The sequence below is a fragment of the Hibiscus syriacus genome, unplaced genomic scaffold (genome assembly GCF_006381635.1).
Source record: "Hibiscus syriacus cultivar Baekdansim isolate YM2019G1 unplaced genomic scaffold, ASM638163v2 tig00110503_pilon, whole genome shotgun sequence".
Lineage (NCBI taxonomy): Eukaryota > Viridiplantae > Streptophyta > Magnoliopsida > Malvales > Malvaceae > Hibiscus > Hibiscus syriacus.
In genome coordinates this window covers 4,835,906-4,857,317 of record NW_024062764.1, presented here as the reverse complement: position 1 = coordinate 4,857,317, position 21,412 = coordinate 4,835,906, and the positions used below count along the sequence as shown (strand labels likewise).

At 32.2% G+C, this 21,412-nt stretch overlaps 1 protein-coding gene and 1 long non-coding RNA gene across 2 annotated transcripts; both read left to right on the top strand.

The window, feature by feature from the left end:
- The first annotated feature begins 11,889 nt into the window (after positions 1-11,889).
- LOC120129647 lies at positions 11,890-12,580 on the top strand. The gene is made up of 4 exons (XR_005516773.1): positions 11,890-12,019; positions 12,146-12,179; positions 12,292-12,353; positions 12,476-12,580. It is a non-coding gene; the product is annotated as an uncharacterized LOC120129647 (long non-coding RNA).
- A 2,450-nt stretch (positions 12,581-15,030) lies between these two features.
- LOC120129766 (putative F-box/FBD/LRR-repeat protein At4g00315) lies at positions 15,031-16,562 on the top strand. Its single transcript, XM_039147192.1, has 3 exons — positions 15,031-15,521; positions 16,178-16,355; positions 16,407-16,562. The coding sequence occupies exons 1-3, from the start codon at positions 15,031-15,033 to the stop codon at positions 16,560-16,562; spliced, it is 825 nt and encodes a 274-aa protein (XP_039003123.1).
- The last annotated feature ends 4,850 nt before the right edge of the window (positions 16,563-21,412 follow it).

Here is a 21,412-nt window from a genome sequence, read left to right as displayed (position 1 = left end):
TCGGTTAACGGTTAATTCGGTTTGAAATCGGTTAATTAATCGAATTAACCGAAATAAAATTTTAAATATATTATATATAACATATGGGCTCAGCCCAAACCATTTAAAACTCAATTAATAATTTAAGATCGAATAAATTTTAAGCCTAAATCAATATTAATTAATTAAAATTTTATATAAATTTTTTATTTTATAATTATATATTATTTAAATTAATTGTAAACTATTTTTCTGAATTAAAAAATATTAAATATATAATATATAACATATGGGCTCACCCCAAACCATTTAAAACACAATTAATAATTTAAGATTCAATAACTTTTTAAACCTAAATCAATATTAATTAATTAAAAAATTTATATAAAATTTATATTTTATAATTATATATTATTTAAATTAATTATAAACTGTTTTTTAATTATAAAATATTTAATTTTTATATAAATTAAAAAATTTAAAAAAATTTCGGTTAATTCGAAAATTAACAAAATTAACTAAAATTTATTCGGTTCGGTTAATATTTTCGAAAAAAGTTCGATTCGGTTCGGTTAACAGTTAAAAAAAAAGTTCGATTAATTCGGTTAATGGTAGTTCGGTCGATTCGGCCACCGAATTAACCGAATGAACAGCCCTACTCAAGTGGGCACCTACGTTTCAGCTAAGGTAAGATCTTATGACCCAAGGTGCTCCCTTAGGTTGGCACCTACGTCTTTTGGACCTAGGGTAAGTCTTTATGGATGCAGTTTCCCAGAACTACATATGGTGTTTGGTTGGAGGGCAATTATGTATTTTAAGCCAAAAACACTACTAACGTTTTCATTACTTGGAACTGAACTGATTTGAAAACTTAACTATATGTTTTAACTGATTTGCAATATGTTTGAAATCACACACACAGTGTACTTGAATGTTGATATTGAAGATACAATACTCTTATGATAGGGAATCAAACTCGTCTCTTTTTAGCCTACAAAGCTATAATGTGTGTTCTGTAGGTAGAATCGTTGTAAATGACTTTTCGTTTTCGCTTCTCCAGGTGCTTGAGAATTTGTTTTGTCTTACGAATTGATGTGTTCATTCATGACTGATTCGTTTTGTGCACCTTCCAAACGAGTTTGTGTTTCTAATGATGAAAAAGAAAAAGATGAAGAAGACATTGATCGCATTAGCAACCTACTGGACTCAATTATTTGTCTTATCCTTTCCTTTCTCCCCACCAAAATGTCTGTTGCCACCAGCATTTTTTCAAAGAGATGGATAGATTTATGGACTACTGTTCCCGTTCTCTCGTTCAGTTCTGCTGAATTTATCAGCAGCTTTGAGGACTCTTTAGATAAGTGTTAACCATGTGACAAGCTCCAACTATTTCCCAGTTTAGCTTAGATACATCGATTAGTGTTGCAATTAAACGTAATGTTCAAGAGTTGAAACTCAACTTCTATTCACCTGGCCCACTCGTTCGATTGCCTGATCATGTTTTTGCTTGCAAAACCCTCGTGTGTCTAAAGTTGTTTGATAACGTATTCGTGGATGTCCTGGCAAATGTGTGTTTCCAAGGTCTCAGTATTCTTCAATTAGAGCGAGTAGGCTATGCCAATGAAGGTCTTTGAACATGCTACTTTCTAGTTGTCCAATTATCGAGGATTTGATTATCGGGAGGGCTTGGAATGATATATTCTTGTTATGGGCTTCAATGTTCCTTATTGAAGGGAATCAATGTGAAGAGAGCTAGTTATAGAACCTTTTTTTACGAGTTACTGATCAGTGCCCCACTGCTTGAAAGGATAGAATTGTCGGATATAAATATTGGGAATTTTCAGGTAGAAGATTTATCCAACTTGGTAGAGGCAATTATCGATGTTGGTAAAGTACCCCTGCTCACCAAAGATATGGGCAACGTTAAGTATTTATCTTGATCAGAATCTGCCTTAATGTCAATGTGTTCTGATATGTACTTTCCTGTGTTTTGTATTCTGGTCTGTTTGGAAATCACAACCAGCTGTGAATATTGGGATACCCTGGTTACCTTGCTCAAATGTTCAGACAATCTCAAGGCTTTAGTGTTTCATATTAAAGTACCATTACACCACTTGGGTTGTACGTGTGTTAAGTCATTGCCGAAGACCGTTCCGAAGTGTGTGTCGGTGAGCTTGAAGACACTTAAATTGACTGGATTCATTAATCAGGAATCTAACTGGAAATTCGTGCTATATGTTATGGAGAATGCCGAGTTCTTGAAGCAAATGAAGATCGGCACTTCCTCACGCTTGAAGAAACGACGCTACCGTTTGAAAAACATGTTGAAGTACCCTAGGGCCTCAATGGCATGCGAATCTAGCTTTTTCATGGACTCATCAGGGTCAAGAATTTCACTTGTGATTGAACTTGTATGCACCGTTAAAGCAGCTGGTTCCGTAAATGTAGGTTGGGTAATTATTATAGGTGTTTGAGTTTTGTAAATGACATGTTTTATGGATAATGGGTATATTTAACTAAGCATTTCAATTTCTAATTTAGCACGTAAGAGAGAATAGTTTTGCACTACAATAAATCCTACGGACGTAGACAAGCCTTCGACATAAGATTTTAAAATTTGGGTGACATTATATCAGTTTTGTTCGACTTGGGGTTATCATGATTGTTTTTTAGAATTTGATTATAAATACTCTTAAAATTTTTATATTATTTAATTTAGAGATTATATGTGAACCTTGACATGGAATTGATGAAATTTTAATTTGGAGATTTAATTTGTAAATCTCTCTATTTTTATTGAAAATCAAAAAGAATATTCGATTAGGTTGAATCAGAATTGAGTATACGTCTCAAAATTTAGAAGAGGTAGAAAACCATTATTGCTCGGGGTATGTTACGTAAGTGTAAGTAAGTAATATCTTTCTTTGACCAAAAATCTGATCGACCTCAACCCGTACTATCTTTAAATACAATATCTATTATATCAAAATATAAAGAATAAAAATTAGATACATAAGTGTACATGAAACTAGTTTGCAGACCATAACCTTACTACCCTCAAGATGAAATATTAGAAATTGATTAGTTTGCATACCACAACCTAAATGACATAGTACAATAACCTAGATTTCTAATAGATTACTTTAATATGGACTAACTCTTTCATGATAATAAATAACATATAATTATTTAACTATTATGTATGTCATATACATGAAATAAGATCCAATTATACACCGTAAATTATATATATGTGTGTGTGTTATATTTAAATGAAAGATTGTTAGATCATATGAATATGACATATATAATAATTAAATAACACATAACTAATGCGATTGTTGTTACATTTATCGTAGCTAAACCATCCTAATCATGCATATTAACGTAAATCAAATGGAATATGTTGAGCATGAATGTGTAGCATAAACATTACATATAATATGATCATAATATGTGTGTTTCCAACTAACCTTCTACTACAATTATAATAATTCAAGACGAAAAGGAAAAAGAAAAATAAATATATATTTTATTAATAATTGAAGAGAATAGTTTAGAATTAAAAACTCTACATAATAACGAACTGGAAATAAATTCAGGCTTGTAGCTAACCAGTTTCCTTAAAAAAGTTTATCGGAAACAATTTCCTTAAGAAAGATTTTCGGCCACTCTTTAGTGCTTAAAATATTTAGTCGTTTTTCTCCTGGGATATAATAACGAGATGATCAATGCACAATAGCACAACTGTAGAGATCATGAACTATACCTTGCATAGGCCTATCGCCGAAAACTAAAGGATAAGAAGAAAACATATTTTTAGTTGTATTTAACATAGTAGGTATGAGTATTTATAGAGTTTCACATAGGAGAATTATTAGAAATAATATATTTTGAAAATTAAGGTCATTAATGACTATCCAAATAAATCTGGAAGTAATCTATTAATATCGTATTTAATGAACCGCAAGACTTACTAAATTAATATTTGAATTTAAGCGATGAACAACAAGACATACCATATTAATATTTAAATTTAAGAAATCACAATACATCATTTTAATTCAGAATATTCAAAAAGATATATATTTAAGAAAAAATATAATAATATATTCTTAAACCTCTTCACATTCACATTACACAAACCTAGCAAGTGCACTCCAATCTTGAACCCAACATGCAAGGCACAATTTTAACTTAAAAATCATTTAATAACTATTAGATGAGTTATTGTATATGTATTATTTTTATTGTTGTTATCCTACCAACGTGGAATATAAGTTTTTCATTTTCCTTACACAACAAAATTCACAAGTACTCCATTTTGAGCATCAATTTCTCATTCATCAGTCATCACTTAACTGTTTTGAGCATATGAAATATTGTTGTAAATATCGCATGGAGTAAAATATGAATCAATAAATTCATTATCTAAATATCCACTTTTACTTGTAGAAAATATGTCTAAAAATTTCTAATTTACCACAACTTTTTCAACACCTTCCTTAAATATTAACGAGATTAAACTGTATCAAAATTAGAACACGAATAAACTAAAATAAATTTTATTTCTTCATAAAATAATCTTAAATCAAAATAAGCAAAATTGAGTCTAATAATAAAGTATTTAAAATTAAAAAATAATTTTAAAATTAAATATCATTAATTAATATTATACTCACATAAATAGTATGCTCATGAAGACCTATAATGATATTCTCTTAGTAAACACATAATAATAGAGTTTGTATCAATATGTTATATTGATATTTTATCACGTTAAATTTAGACTATTTAGTTATTTGAATATTTTCTGCTAAAATAGTTACTTAATGTTATTTTTTTTGTTCTTATTTATAGATTTATTATTTTTATCACTTAAAGTTTTGAATATTTTTTTATTTAAATTGTTATTATAAGCTTAGAAAACTGTATTAAAAGCATTTCTTGGGAGTTAAGAGTTGGATTTAATTTTGAAAATCGAAGTGCTTATGCTTAATTTTGAGACCTAAAATATTTTTGTAGACACCCGTTTTTGTTCGGGTCTTTTCTATTTAATTTAAATTTTATTATTATTATTATTATTATTATTATTATTATATATTAGTATTATTATTATTTTATTAATACATTTTGTTTTACAGGCCAAAGCCCAATACAACTCAAGCCCACCAGGAGGCCAACCAATCCCCAGGCCTAGTACAAGCTAGCCCAAATTCGGATCCAACTGCTGACCCAGTCTGAACCAACCCATCAGATTAGGGTTTTAAACCCTAAATTAAATTAGGGTTTTAACCCTAATCCCCTAACAGCAGCCGCTGCCTTCAACTCTTTAGTTCCCAGCTGACGCTCGAGCTGGACTTCACTCTTGTCACCGCCGATAGCATCCTGCCGCCGCTGTCGTCCTCTACAGAAACCCTACAGTGACAAATCAATGCAAAATATCACCCAAATCAGTCACAAATTAAATCAAATCCAAAACCCATTAAAATAATACCTAAAATCCCGATAAATCAGGAAATTTATCCCCTATCCATAGATATCATTATTCCTACCGAAAATCAAGGATAAATTAAGCAAAAAAAACAACATGCAAGGGAGGATTCGGAAGGCCAGAAAAAAAGAAAGCAAAGAGAAACTAGAGAGCATTGGGTGAGAACCAAACAAGAAGGAAAAAGAAAAAATAAAACCAAATAAAGAGAAAGAGAAAAAGACCGAAAGGTCTTACCTTCCGAGCCATCACCGCCGTGAGCTTCACCGGACCAAAACCCTTTTGTTTCGAAGGTAAAGGTTTCGTTGTTTAAGTTTGGTTGTGCTCCCCGTGGCCACCGAGTCACGGTAGTCGAGATTTTTTTTTTGGTTTTATTTTCCTCGGCAGTGAGGATACGAAGTAGAGAGGAAACGGGGAGGAAGATAACGAACTGGGAATTAGAAATGGGGAGGGTTTTAGCCGAAAAACATAAAATGGGGTATTTAAGTAACCCAAAACAACGCTGTTTAGGTGCTTTAGGGAAACTTTCAGGTCGGCACATGGGTAAATCACGTGAGGAGGGTCCCTGTGTTGTAATATTTGCATTTTAGTTATTTAATGAAATCTTCATTTTGCTGTTTCAAGATCTTTATTTATTTGTTTTTTATTTTAGTCCTTGTAAGATAGTTATTATGCTTGTTTATACTCTTAGACTTCTGGTTGTTAATTTTTCATTGCATATATTTTGGTCCTTTATATTTATTAGTATATAAAATTGTGAAGTTCTTTCTTTGAACCATATGTTTCACCCCGTATTCATTTAAGTCACCATTTCATACTTTGAGTTATGTTTGCTTATTTTCGAACCTGGCCCCATGGTTTATGATTCTTATGTCTTGGTCACTATCTTAGGTATGGATACATTTAAGTAATTTTATTAACATTCTCTCCATATTTGCGATTTCTTTCATTTTAGTCCTAACTGATTTGTGTTATGTACAATGGTTTAATCTCTGATTTTAGTTGATAATTTTTATGTCAGTTCATTTTAATCCTTTGATGTTCTCTGTGTAAATGTATATTTTGTAGTTGGACCTTTGTTTTTCCTGTAATATTCATTTTTAGTCCATGTATCTTAGTAATTTGTAAATTAATCACTGGTTAGTCTAAAAAATAATAGCTTGTCTACTCCCTGTTTTTTATTTACTTTGTAAGTTGATATCCATTTTATTTATTTATTGTACATTACATATTTTAAAATAGTTGTATGTATTTTTGTTATAAACATTATTATGTAAGTTATGTCCTTTTAAATTTTTTATATGTATTTGTTCGTGTGTATGAATATTTACATGTTTATGTAGTGAAGTTATATAATTTTTTTTATCAAATGCTATTTTATTTAATAGTTTGTTAAATGTCAGTCACTCGAATATTTTCAAGTACACGTATGCGTAAAACGGGCGTGGAAAGCATCACTTGATCGAAGTGGTATAATCCGATAAGACGTTCGAACGAAATAAGACTTGAAATAAATCTATTTTATTTTATTAATTAAATATTTTATGTGAATGATTCAATGTGTTTTTATTAATTTATTTTTATGTAATTATCGATATTAATTTATATTCGATTTGTATATTTATTAATGAGGGAATATTCTTTTATTGATAAGAAATAATCGAATTCGCTTTCCCAATGGAGGGTGCTAATTTAAATATTTCCTTTCAAGTTAAAGGATTTTCTGTAATTAATTAATTCGAAGCAAATTAATTATAATTCAATAAACGGATTATCTTTTAACTTTATATTCAATTCGTAATTTCCACCATTTACGACAACGTGTAAGCGACACAGTACCAATTTTGGGCGCTGTGGGGGTGCTTATCCTTCCCCACACGTAACCGACTCCCGAACCTGTTTTAATTGAATCTTTGGTAAAAGCAGACCACTTCAGTCTTAAAAATGATTTTTTAAAAAAAACATTTTTGGGTATTCGACCTACCTAATCCAAAGGTCAATGGCGACTCCTTTTCCAATTTAATCCAAATCAATCCAAAATCACCAATTTTTCCAAATAAAAGTCATAATCGTTTTTAAAAATAATATTTAATTGTTTTACTTAAAAATGGTTATGACAATTTTATTTCATAACAGAGAAAAGAAATCCAAGTGTTTGGACTAAATTCTGAACTTAGGACATATATTGATGCTGAAATAAAATTTCCCCACTTTTTCATATTCTTCCGCTCTTGGTAAATTACATAAATGTTTTATTTTGCAATTATAATCTTTTATTTGGAGTAAAAATGATTTTTCTACGATTTATGTTTCGGCCAGCCGGCGGCTAGTCCTTCCTTCCCCTTCCCGAGACAATAAGCTATCTTCGTGGAGGATCTTTTGTTTCTCTTAAGATAGTACCGGAACTACTCCTCTGGGCTATGGATCCACCTTTCGGTTTCAGTTTTTGAGTGGACGTCGCCTGTGACCTTATTTTCGTTCTCTTTGGAACTAAACTAAACGGGTGAGCTTCTTTATTCTTGCTCTTCTACTCTAAATACCCTTCTTCTTCTTTGAGGAATGGTTTATTTCAGATTGATTTTACTGTGACGACTGACCATCATAGCATTTGCTTGTTCTTCGAATGTGCGTAGGTTAACTAGACAATAGCTTTTATTCAATTTGAACAATTATATCTAAATTGTTGCATAGGATGAAGAGTGGGCCCTGTTAGAGGAGCTTGAAATCACACACACAGTGTACATGCATGATATTGATGGCCAAAGTATAGGCACAGTACTTTCTTTTTCCTACATGATATTGATGGAATGTTGATGCTCCGGCACAAAGGCCGGCATTGCTAAACTGCAATAAGGAGAAAGGAAATAGACAATGGAAAACAAACAGAGAGTATTAAGTTTTTTCACTAACTGTAGAAAATGGCTTACAACGATATTCAACACATTACAATGATTGGGTATTTATAACCTAATATTAACACCCTAACAAATCTAACAAATTCTTAACTAATTGCCAACTAACATCAACTACTTAACAGTCTAACAGATATGTTATGATAAGGAATCAAACCCGTCTCTTTTTAGACTACAGAGCTATAATTCGTGTTCTGCAGGTAGAATCGTAATTGCTTTTTGATTTTTCTTCTCCAAGTGTTTGAGAATTTGTTTTGTCTTACAAAGGAATCTATGAAGTCTTCAATAATGGCCATGTGTCAAGCTCCAACTATTTACCATATTATTAGCTTAGATTTCCAACCTATCATGATAATTGAATTTTTTTTTATTTTTTATAGTGAAAGATACACTAAAGTATTTACATAATCTTAAAAAAAAACATTGTGTTTTCGGCATCAATATATCCACATCAAAATGATATCATCATTAATGAAAATTATAGTCCACGTTAACCTATCATTTATCCCCATAATCTTTCATATTATCTCAGTTTCATTTTTTTTTGGGTTCACGTTTCTATTTGCTTTTGTAAATGAAATCATTTAATATTATTCTTTAAAAAATTAAATAAATATTTTATAATTATTTTATATTATTAAAAAAAGATAAATGAATGTTAGATGTCATATGTTTATTAAAATAATATTTTTTTTAACTAAATAGACTAGTTTAATGGAATACAAATAAAGCAAAAAGGTATAGGTAACGTACTTAAAAAATAACTAACGTGAGCATCTTATTATTTTCTCTCTCAATGTAATCCTTTAATTCAGAAAATAAACATATTGTGATCATTTGACCAACATTTTCCGTCGCTGACCATTATAGTACTGACATGACGGTCTACGGTGTTGACGTGACAGTCTATTTATTATGTTTAAGTTGTCAATTTAGTTCATTTGTCATTTCATCTACTACATTATCAACCATTGTAGACTGTTATGTCAGCACTGTTACAGTCAACAACGAAAAACGTTGGTTAAACGGTCACATTAGATTTATTTTATGAGTTGGAAGACTACATTGTTAGAAAAAAAATACGAGAGCCATATTATTTCTCTAACGGTTAGGACAAGATCTACTCTTGTGGCTATGAATCCACCTTTTTGGTTTCAGTTTTTGAATGGAGAAAGAGAGACGGCACTCTCAGAAGTTTATTGAATTAATCGTAACGTCTCCAATAGAAACCGATTCATAGGTTAACAATATGTAACTCGCTAAGCAAAGACTGAAGCAACAAAACTTCAGTTGTCGCACATGCCACACTGCGATATTCAGCTTCAACAGTCGATCGAGATACTTGTTGTTTCTTCGAATCCCATGAGACGGGATTTCCTCCAAAATAAATGCGAAAACCTATAGTAGACCGTCGATTATCCGGATCAGTGCTCCAATCAGCATCGACAAAACCGATTATTGCTAATCGTGAAGAACTAGAAAATTTTAAGCCATAGTGAAGAGTGCCTTGGAGATATCGCAGAATTCTTTTAACAATTTGAAAATGTACATCGGATGGAGCTTGCATAAATTGACAGACCCGATTTACAACGAATGCAATATCAGAACGTGTAATTAATATGTATTGTAATGCTCCTATAATCTGCCACATTTATAATCGCACTTCCATCTTGGATTGACAATTTGCAGTTATTTACTAGTGGCGTGGGTAGACATCTAGCACTCTCAAACCCAGTTTTTCTCAATAATTATCCAATGTAGTTGCTTTGATTCAAGAACAAACTAACTTCTGTGTAGCACACTTTAATACCAAGAAAATAGTTTAAAAGACCAAGGTCCTTAAGTGAAAAAAACTTTATCCGGATTAGAAATAACTTTTTGAATTTCAGCTTCGTTATCACTAGTAAATATTATATCATCTACGCACTACAGCAAAATTGTTCTACAGCGGCGTTTTTAGCGGCGTTTTAGGAGTAAACGCCACTAATTTTAAACATATAGCGGCGTTTACATAGAAAACGCCACAAAATGGTAACTTTAGCAGCGTTTTTATAAAAACGCCGCAATAGGTTCATAGATAGTGGCATTTTTCAACAAACGCCGCAAAAGAGTAGTACTTTAGTGGCATTTTTATACAAACGCCGCTATAGAATTGTACTTTAGTGGCGTTTTTATACAAACGCCGTTATACATATGTACTATAGTGGCGTTTGTGTTTACAAACACCGCTAAAGACTCATAATTTAGTGGCGTTTTTATACAAACGCCGCTAAAGACTCATACTTTAGTGGCGTTTTTATAAAAACGCCGCTAAAGACTCGTACTTTAGTGGCGTTTTTATTAAAACGCCGCTATACACTTGTACTATAGTGGCGTTTGTGTTTACAAACGCCGCAAGTTTACAAATTTTAAGTGTCACGCCCTTTAAACTACACTGCTTCTGCTTTACCAGATTTCTGCTGTTTAAAGGCTACTTGCTTCAACTAGTTTGATGGATTTTAAGTTAAAAACGAACCCTAACCCTAACCCTAACGACTATGGTAAAAAGGCCCAAATTGTTGATCTTGGAAACGGAAGCAGTGTAGTTTACGTTCCCAAGTTTTTAGCATACGATGTCTCATGGGAATTCTTCAGTTACCTCGACAATCACATTCCTTGGACCAGACCCACCATTCACGTCTTTGGTCGATCTTGCATGCAGGTTCTCTTTTCCCCCTTATAATTCCCTGTATTTTACTCGAAACTTTGATTTATGGGTTGTGGAAAGAAGCAATTTTTATATCTTCAGTTTGCCACTAATCCAGGATCACTCTTTTAAAGAATGTGTAATTCTAGGGCCGAGAGGTAAATTCTATTTTGCCTTTTTCATTTTAGGTGTTATTTAGGGTTTTTCTTTTGGTTTTTTATACCTTGTTGTTGAGCATTTCTGAAGAGAAGAGAAGATGAAGTTTTATTTTGTTTCTAAAATTTATATTCTTATAAATATTCTTTGGATGTGATTGTTGATTGTTGGTGCGCTGAGAAGCCTAGATTAATATTCATGAAATCGTTCATTGTTTAGATTGTATAGAATCTCTTAGAACCTCTTAATTTTCAAATTTATTGTCTCTTAATCATTTTTTCCGCTGGTTCTTTAGAAATTAGTGTAACTCCTTTATAATATTACATAGTTGCCTTGATAGCCCGCATTTATAATCTCACATAGTTACTTATTTGGCTCAATTTTATGTGCATTGGAAGGAATTTCATTATACGGTAAAGGTCTAGTAACTGTAGTTGTGGAAGTTGAATCCCATTTCACGAGTTTTCTTTATGTTTGTTGATTTGTGGACAAATTTTACAGGTTTGGCACAGCCGACTCAAAGGGATCAAAAACATCAAAGCAATCTGAGGAGGTGAAGAGGAAGGCTAGAGCAGAGAGGTTTTTGTCCATATCACCTTTACCCAGTCATGGTATTGCTCAGAGTTGCACTAAATTGATTTATATATTCTTTTCATTGGTTACCAGGTTTGGGCTTGCTGCGCCCTCTACAGCTGTTGACGAGGAAGAGAAGAAAAAAGCTCGACTAGCCCGATTTGCACCATATGCCAAACCTGATACAGTGGAAGGAGAAAAGAGAAAAGCTAGGGCGATCAGGTATGTTCCATTGCTAAAGCACCCTTTCCTACATTGTTAGATATATATAATGCCTAAAGAAGTCTTTATTGAAAAAGGTTTCTGTATGTTGAGATTGAAATTTGACTTTTTTCCTGGTCATTCCAGGTTTTCTAATCCTCCGTCAAGTTCTTTAGCACAGGTAAATGACAAGACAAATATTGAACCTGTTAGGGCTTAATTAGTTGTTTCCCTATCAAATTTCATGGATCTGAGGGAAAAATTGTGTTTTAAAGGTGTATACTCTCTTCCAGGAGGCTCCTATTGCTGGAAAGGCTGGTGCAGTGCTCTAAGTTGAAGTTACCGTAGTTAGAAGGTATCTTTGGAGATATTATTTGCCGTATGCAGACATAATTTCTTGTTTAAGCTTTAAATAGTCTGATCCATTTTATTATCAGTTGCTCAGATTTTGCATTATTGTTTTCTTTTCCTTTTCAGGTCCAATGTCCTAACAGCATGTGATTCTCTTGAAGCTTCTTTATAGTGTTTTTTTCTAACATCAAAATTCTAAGAGCAGTATGCCATCTCCATATGAATTTCTGAATCAGTGGCAATAAGAGTTTTGAAGAATGTGTAAGATTAGAAACAAAATATCTTAGATATTATTATTTATTATAGTTAATAATGTTGAACTACATTATATTTTACGTTAATGTAAACTTTGATTTATTATTATGGATTTCATTTTTCTTGTTATGGATTTTAAGTTTGTTGTTATGGATGTCAAGTTTATTGAAAAATGCTACAAGTTAAATTTGGGTAATAAAAGAGTAGAAAACAACATTTGACAAATTAGTTTTAATTTGCAAAATCAATTTCTTTTAGCTATAGAGAGGTAATTAGCGGCGTTTGTTCTAAAAACGCCGCTATATACCAGATCTTTTGCGGTGTTTGTGAGAAAAACGCCGCTCAATCTCAACACCTATTGCGGCGTTTTTGGGGAAAACGCCGCTAAATCTCAACACCTATTGCGGCGTTTGTAGGAAAAACGCCGCCAAATATCAACACCTATTGCGGCGTTTGTTGGACAAACGCCGCTATATATCGTTACCTATTGCGGCATTTTTTTTTTTACCAAACGCCGCAAACTTTAGCGACGTTATTTGCAGCGGCGCTTTTTGCGGCGTTTGTCATAGCGCCGCAGGTGTTTTTTGCGGCGCTTAAAAACGCCGCTATAGGTATAAAAAAATGCCGCAAATGTACAGTTTTGCTGTAGTGACGTACACAAAAAGATATAACATACCTTCAACCGTTTTTCAAACAAATAAAAAGGTATTAGATTTTGATAGTTGATAATCTTTCGAAACCAAATAATCTTTCGAAACCAAATAATCTCTCAACTTCTCAAACCATGCTCGAGGTGCTTGCTTTAAGTCATAAATGACCTTGTTTAGTCTACAAACTAAGCTTGTAGTAACTTGTTCGAACCTAGGAGGTTGAAGCATGTATACTTTTTCTGTCAAATCCCAGCTTAGAAAGGCATTATTAATATCGACATGTCATAGTTTCCATCCTCTTGTTACAGCAACCGAACATATTGTTCTTATTCTGACTGATTTAACAACCGGACTAAAAGTCTCATGAAAATAAACATCAGTTTGTTGAGAAAAGCCTTTGGCTACAAGACTCGCCTTGTAGCAAACAATCGATCTATCTATGTTTTTTTAATCTTAAAAATCTATTTACAATTGACTGTCTTTCGATTTGATTGTAACTCAACTAATGTCCACGTACCATATTTTATTAGCGCATCGTATTCAGTTTGAGCAGCTGACTTCCATATCATTGCGCATAGCTTCCTCAATAGTATGAGGTTCTTTAGGCTCTTGATTAATCTCACAAAGAGACACCGTAGAAGAAGACTTGTCTACTTAAAAAATTTAGGTTTTCAAATCCCACACTTTCCCCATGTCATCATGGGATGGACATTTCTAACCTCTGGAATACTTATAGGAAAAGGTTGATTTGTTAACGGAAGCTCAGCTAAACCCTCTGCATTGCTCACTGAACTAGTCGGGTCTGTTGAACCAAGAAAACCTGCTGAACTTAATTGTTCTTCATTGAAATCTGAACATGGACTTGCAACTGGGTCGAAAATATCGTTCCCATCATTATTTATGTCATCAACCATAGTATTATCTCTATCATTAGGAAAAACATTATCCCCATCATTATTTATATCATCAACCGTAGGACTACTCCTACCATTATTCACACTATCAACTGCTGGAAGTAACTCAACACTCGAGTGAACACCTGCTGGATTTAATGCAACATTTTATCAAAATCGGGAGTAGTAGTTTCAGCTGGAATCATGATCAATGGAATTCCATTCGAAGTGTTATCACTTGTATGATGTCTATTACTTGAGCGAATATTACTCTCAGCAAAAGGAAAACTGGTTTCATCAAACACAACAAGCCGAGAAATAATCAACTTACCATCATTCTTTAAGCACTTGTACCCCTTATAAAAGGAGCTATACCCGAGAAAAGTACACCGTTCAGACCTGAAATCCAACTTATGTGAGTTAAAAAGTCACAAAAGAGGATAACACATACATCCGAAAATTTGAACAAAAGAATAATCAGGCTTTCGATCATACAAAATCTCATAAGGTGTTTTTCCTTGTAAACTTGAGACGGTAACCTATTTATCAAGAACACAACAGAAGTAAAAGCAAAGCTCCAAAATTTTAGAGGCAAAGACGCTTCAACAAGTAAAGTTAAATCCATTTCGACTATATGTCAGATGCTTTCTCTCAGCTTTTCCATTATGTTTCGAAGAGCTTTTCGTTTTCGCTTCCCCGGGTGTTTGAGAATTTGTTTTGCCTTACAAATGAATCTCAGAAGTGTTCATTCATGGCTGATTCGGTTCGTACACCGTCCAAGCGAGTTTGCATTTCTAATGATGAAATGTAAAAGGGTGAAGAAGACATTGATCACCTACCGGACTCAATTCTCTTTCATATACTTTCCTTTATCCCCGCCAAAATGTCTATTGGCACCAGCATTCTGTCAAAGAGAGAGATAAATTTATGGATTACTGTTCACGTTCTCTCATTCGATTCCACTGCATTTATGGGCAGCTTCGAGAATTCTGTAGATAAGGTGTTAACCATGTGTCGAGCTCAAACTATTTACCAGGTTAGCTTATATTTCAAACCTATCCAGATAATTGATGAAGAACGTTTAGATACATGGCTTAGTGCTGCAATTGACCGTAATGTTCAAGAGTTGAATCTCAGTTTCTGTTCTTCAACTCGACCACTTTTTTCACTTGGACCATTAGTTAGACTGCCTGATCATGTTTTCTTGGATGTCCCTGCAAATGTTTGTTTCCAAAGTCACCGTATTCTTCAAATAGAGCGATTACGCTATGCAAGTAATGGATCTTTGAACAGTCTACTTTCTAGTTGTCCTATTCTTGAGGATTTGGTTGGCGTGAGACTTTGGATGACGGTATTCATGATCAGGGGATCAATGTTCCTTCATTGAAGAGAATGAATGTGAAGAGACCTAGTTTTGAAGTTATGGTTACGATTTGTTGATCAAGGCCCCAATGCTCGAAAGGATAGAATTGGCGGATGATAGTATTTTGGATTTTCAGGTAGAAAGATTTATCCAACTTGGTGGAAGTGATCATTAATGATGGTGGAACACATATGCTCATTAAAGGGTTGGGTAACGCTAAGTTTCTCTCTTTATCTGACATCACGTCATTATATTGTGATTTAGGGTTACCTGTGTTTTGTAATCTGGTCTGTTTGGAAATCACAACCTGCTGTGAATATTGGGATGCCATGGAAGATTAGCTTAAACGCTCAGACAATATCAAGGATTTAGTGTTTCACATTAAAGTACCATTATACCACATGGGTCGTGAATGTTGTGAGTATTGCGAACGACTGTTCCGAGGTGTCGATGAGATTGGAGACAGTTAAATTAATTGGATTCATTAATTAGGAATGTAATTGTATATTCGTTCAATATATTTTGAAGAATGCCAAGTTCTTGAAGCAAATAAAGGTAGGACTTTGTCACGATTGAAAATACGACGCCACCGTCTGAAAAACATTTTGAAGTACCCTAGGGTCTCAATGTAATGCAAATTTTTTTTTTTGGCTTTCCACACGGATAGACTCATCAAGTTGGAGCAAATCTCAATTTCATGGGAAAAGATAGTCGAGAGAGTTGAAAAAGCTGAGGATGAGGCCAAGGAGACCCAGGGTGTTGTGGAGTCCCGCCTTGATAAATTAGAGTCCATAGAGGACATGTTCAAAGACGAGATGCAACGAGTTCTCAATGAGATGGAGATGGTTTGAGCGAGTAATGCCCATGAAGCTGAAGTGATGGCTTTGATAAGATAGGTGAATGAGCTTAAGAAAGAGATACCCATATGCAAGGGAGCAATGAGTGAATGGGTCGCGCTCAAGACCTTCTTAGAAGGACTCAAATCATGGGTAATGCTTGGGGGAGAGCAAGATGATGTCCACAGACTTTCGGAAGCCATAACTGTAGCCTAAAAGTTGACCGAGCTTGCGGGAGATAAGCCAACTAGCATTGTGTCATCCATACCCATGCCCATGGATAGAGGCAATAATGGGGGAGACCAAGAAAATGTGCAATATTGTGATGGTAAAGGAAGCTCTTCGAATGGCCAAGGTAAGTAATCAACTATTCGTAGCCAAGGAAAGCCATTGGGAAAGAATGACAAGGCTAAGTCAGATGTAAAGAAGAAGGCAAGCAAGGAAAAGTTGAAGTGCTACTTTTGTGATAGTCCTTATTTGATTAGAGGATGTCCCGAGAAGCATCGACTTGCAACCATCATGAAGAGGATGAGAGAAGGAGAAGTAGAGGGAATTGGTGCTGCTATAAGTGTTAAAGCTGCCAAGCCAGTGAAAAACCTTTGTCCGATTGAGGGTGTCAATGCAGTAAAGCAAGGAATGAGACGAGGTAAGGTTGTTGATTTTGAGGTAACCGAACCCAAAGGAAAGTTTGATGCGATTGCGAGTGTCCAAGAAATCAAGTCAAGAGAAGGACTTGGTGAGGCTACATGTTCCAAAGTAGTCGAATCAAGAGGGAAACATGGTGCGACTACATGTTCTCAAGTAGTCAATCCAGGATCGAGACGTGACGAGACTGCAGGTGTCAAAGCAGTCAAACACAGGAAAGGACCCGGTGTTATAGCGAAAGATAAAGTTGTCAAGCCGAGGGTGTAAAGTGAGCAAGTTCACTTACAGTATGCCAGGATGGTGGTGTGGTCCAAGTTGAGGCGTCTCAGTCATAAAGGGACACTTAAGGAGTATGTGAGCCGATTCAGTAAACTCATGTTCAAAGTCCCGAATTTAACTGAAGAATATGAGTTCTTCACCTTCATGTTCGGATTGAAGCCATGGGCAAAGAAAATGTTGGAGCGAAGAGAAGTTAAGGAGTTATCTAAAGCCTTGACAACTGTCGAGTCCATCAGAGAATTTGGAATCAAGAAGAGAAAGACTTCCAAAGCAAGGCCGAAAGCCTAGGGTAGTGGAAGAGATTGAGATGAGGCAAGTCAAGACAGATGAGCAAATTGTGGACTTGTTTACAAAAAGCTTGAGTATTGGAAAGTTTGTACATTTCCGTCGTCAGCTTGGCGTGATTCAAAGAATGGGGGCTAACATTGAGGGGGAGTGTTGAGAAGTCAATATTAGCCCACACCCAACTTAATTTGATGTCATTGCTTACATCAATTTAGTTAGGTGAAGATGCCATTGCTTATCTCAATTTAATGGAGTAGGTGGTAATAATGTATGGCTAGGAATGTTTCTCAATTTAATATTTGTTTGGTATAGGTTGCATGGTGAGGACTATAAATACCCCATTGCATTTGAGTTATGCATCCTCCAAAAATTTGAGTGTAGTTTCTTGAGTATAAGTTGTGAGCGTTCTATTGAGTGTTTATTTATCTTTAAATTGTGAGTGGTCTTTGGAAAGTGTTGTAGTGTCTTTTATTGTGGGTTTAATGCAAGTAATTTGTTTACTTGTTTGGGTCCAATATTAATAAGTTTATAGTCGTATACTCTAAAATTTACTCAACATATATAACAGTAATTTACAGGTGCTCGATCATATTTAACCCTCCAATTCGATCACTGACGATTTCGATTTTTCAAAAACATATGTTTTATGGAAACATATATGTTAACCTAAGAACAATGTCAACAACAAAAAAATCCATCATTTGCCATGTAATCCTATTTGATTGAACCTTGGGTTTGTTTCATATTCTATGTTTGTACATTGTTTTTCTAAATGTGATTGAACTTTACCTTTATGCTTACACTCTTGTGTTGGATTATTACTGTTATTGTTTGTTGATTAATAGAGCTCATGTTCCTTATTCTCTTAGCCCCACCAAACAATATCACACTATTGTTATGTTCTAATTTAATTAATTTTACTTTTTTATAATTTCTGAATTTCAAAATTTTACTCGTGACCCCAAAAATATAAGAATAAAATGATTAAACTATAAAGAATTAAAAATGACTAAATTAAAATTAAGAATTTAATATTTAATATTTTTAGGTACATATTAAATATTTAATATTTTATGATATATGACCTAATAGTAAAAACTGATTTAATATATTTTATAAAGATAAAATAACATTCAAAATTTTAAAAAATAGATTATAAAAAATGACCAAATCAAAATATAAAGATTAAATCATAACTTAAATACTAGCAAAAGAACTAATAGTTCAACATTATTTTTGAAAGATACTCTGAAAAAGTGATGTGAAAAAAATATATTTTTAAATAATTTGATTTAAAATTTAAGTGTTTATTATTGTTGTTAAAATGCACAATTGAAATGATAAATAATTATATTAGACATGTAACATTTATATTTTTAGTATTTTTTATATTCGAACTCGAAATGTTAAAGTATACCATCAAAGTCGATCGATTTATATCAATTTAAATTGTGATAAAAATATAAAAAATTTGTTAAAAAACAAATTATAACGGTCGCGCGTGTTTCATGAAAATATATAATATTTAAAATAATTTTTAGTGTCTAAAAAATTTATCATGTTAAGATATAAAAATTTTAATCCCACAAATAATATATCAATCATATAATTACTTTTTATAAAAAATATAAAATATAAATCATAAAATAAACAAATATAACAAATAAAATTGTGAGTTGACTAAGATATGATGAAATATAATCCCATAATTTCAAGAGACTATCAAATCTTATTCAGTATGTTAATAACCAACTCATATGACCGTTAATTTTTTAACGAAAAGGACGGGTTTAGAATATATGAATAGTTAAGTGATCATTTTGTAACTTTTAATAGTTGAAAGACTCGATAAAGTAACGACATATAATTGAGAGACTATTTTATAATGTTTAATTGTCGGGAGATTTAATAAAACAACATGTGGTTGTAGTATCATGTGTGTAAATGATCTAAATTCAAAAATAATTTTCAAACCCAATGCTAATTATCTAAGCCTAATAATTATTAGGGTAAACTACAAATTCAGTCTTTAAGTTATCAATTTTAATCTGTTTTAGTATCTATTTTTTAATCAAGCCTAATGTTTAATTTTTTTCATTTTAATACACGTCGTTAAAAACTTAATGCGTTCAATAAATAAACTATTAATTTTAGTTTGTTTTAATACCTAAACTTTCAAAAAAAATCAAAACTTGACGTTTAATAGTCAGAGATTCAACAAATGAGTTGTTGTTATTCATTGATGTTCTGGTTTCAAGTACTAGTAATGCGAGGAGTGTGAGTGTTCAAAGTCAAATGATATAGAGTTGTCTATAAGCAAATATTGTCTTATATAAACTTCAGATTAATCAAATTTTAACGTTAAATTTTAAACAAGATATTAAAATAAAACAAAAATTTAAATTTAAATATAATTTAAAAAATAAAAAATAAATATTAAATTATATCAAAATTAATAGTTTAAATAATAAATGCATAATTTCCATAATTATTAGGTAAATGATGCAAGAAAAGATTAAATATAAAGAAGCAGGACTGACATCACCACCATCTGAACAATAACCGATGGTTACAACAGTCATTTTAGTTACTACAAGTGTCGGTTACCTGTTTCCTTTTACCAATCTTGCAGGTGCGCTTTATCTGGCGGGTACCAATGAAATAAAAAATAAAGTAATAAGCTAATTGTTTCACTAGTACCTATGTTATGGTCAATATTTTAATTTTATTTTTAAATTTTAAAATATTCAATTCAGTTTCATATTATTAATATTTTTAATTTAGAATTAACGTCAGTATGAATTTGGCTTAAAGGGTATTTTAAATATGTGTATCAAACAGTAAATGAATATTTAATAATTATAAAGATATTTTAGATTTAATATTCCAAAAAATAATAGTGTCTATAAAATTTAAAATGATTATTTTAAAATATGTGATATTTAAATTATTTATGTAATAGACATACACATATTTCATGTTTAGCACATTAGGTGATACTAGAGATGTCCATTTAAGGATAAGTGCTGTAATATTCTTCTTTCTCTATTTTTTATTTACATTTTTATTTATTCAAATAAAATAATAAATTTTTATATTTGTATTGCTTTGGATCGAGTTTGATTTTTATCATAAAATTTAAGTTGGATCAAATTCGAGTTTTTATAACAAAATTGAGTCAGATGAAGTTTTCTTAAATCCAAATAGAGTCGAGTCTTGGATGGGAATATAATACTTGAGTCGGACACTAGTCGTTTAAAAACCTGAATCAATTCATCCCGTGACCATTCCTAATTCTGACTAGGATGACAAAAGAGTTTAAACGGTACAATTTAATACTTTAAGATTTTAATTAAAATTTTTAAAGTTTTAAGGAATAAAATAAAATATAAAACATAGTTTAAGGACTTATAGTATAATTAACTCTAACAGAATCAAAGAAAAATCAAATAAAGGGATACATTACACGTTTATTACATAACTATCAATTTTAATATGTTTTAATACCTATATTTTCAGTTTTTATAAAATCATACATAATATTTAGTTTTTATTTCATTTTAGTATACCACCATTAAAAATTTTAGTTTTTGTTTCATTTTGATACTCGTCCAAAGTTTAACGTTAAGTTTTGGAAAAATTGAAAGTTTAAGGACTGAAATTGATCAAAACTGATATTTTAAATATTAAACGCGTTAAGTTTTAGCGTCAGGATACTAAAAGGGAATTAAAACTAAATGTTATGTATGATTTTACAAAAATTAAAAGTTTAGGTACTAAATAGACTAAAACTGATAGTTTGATACTAAATGCTTAGTTTACTCCAAAGAAAGCCGTATAAGGAAAAAGCCCTCTCG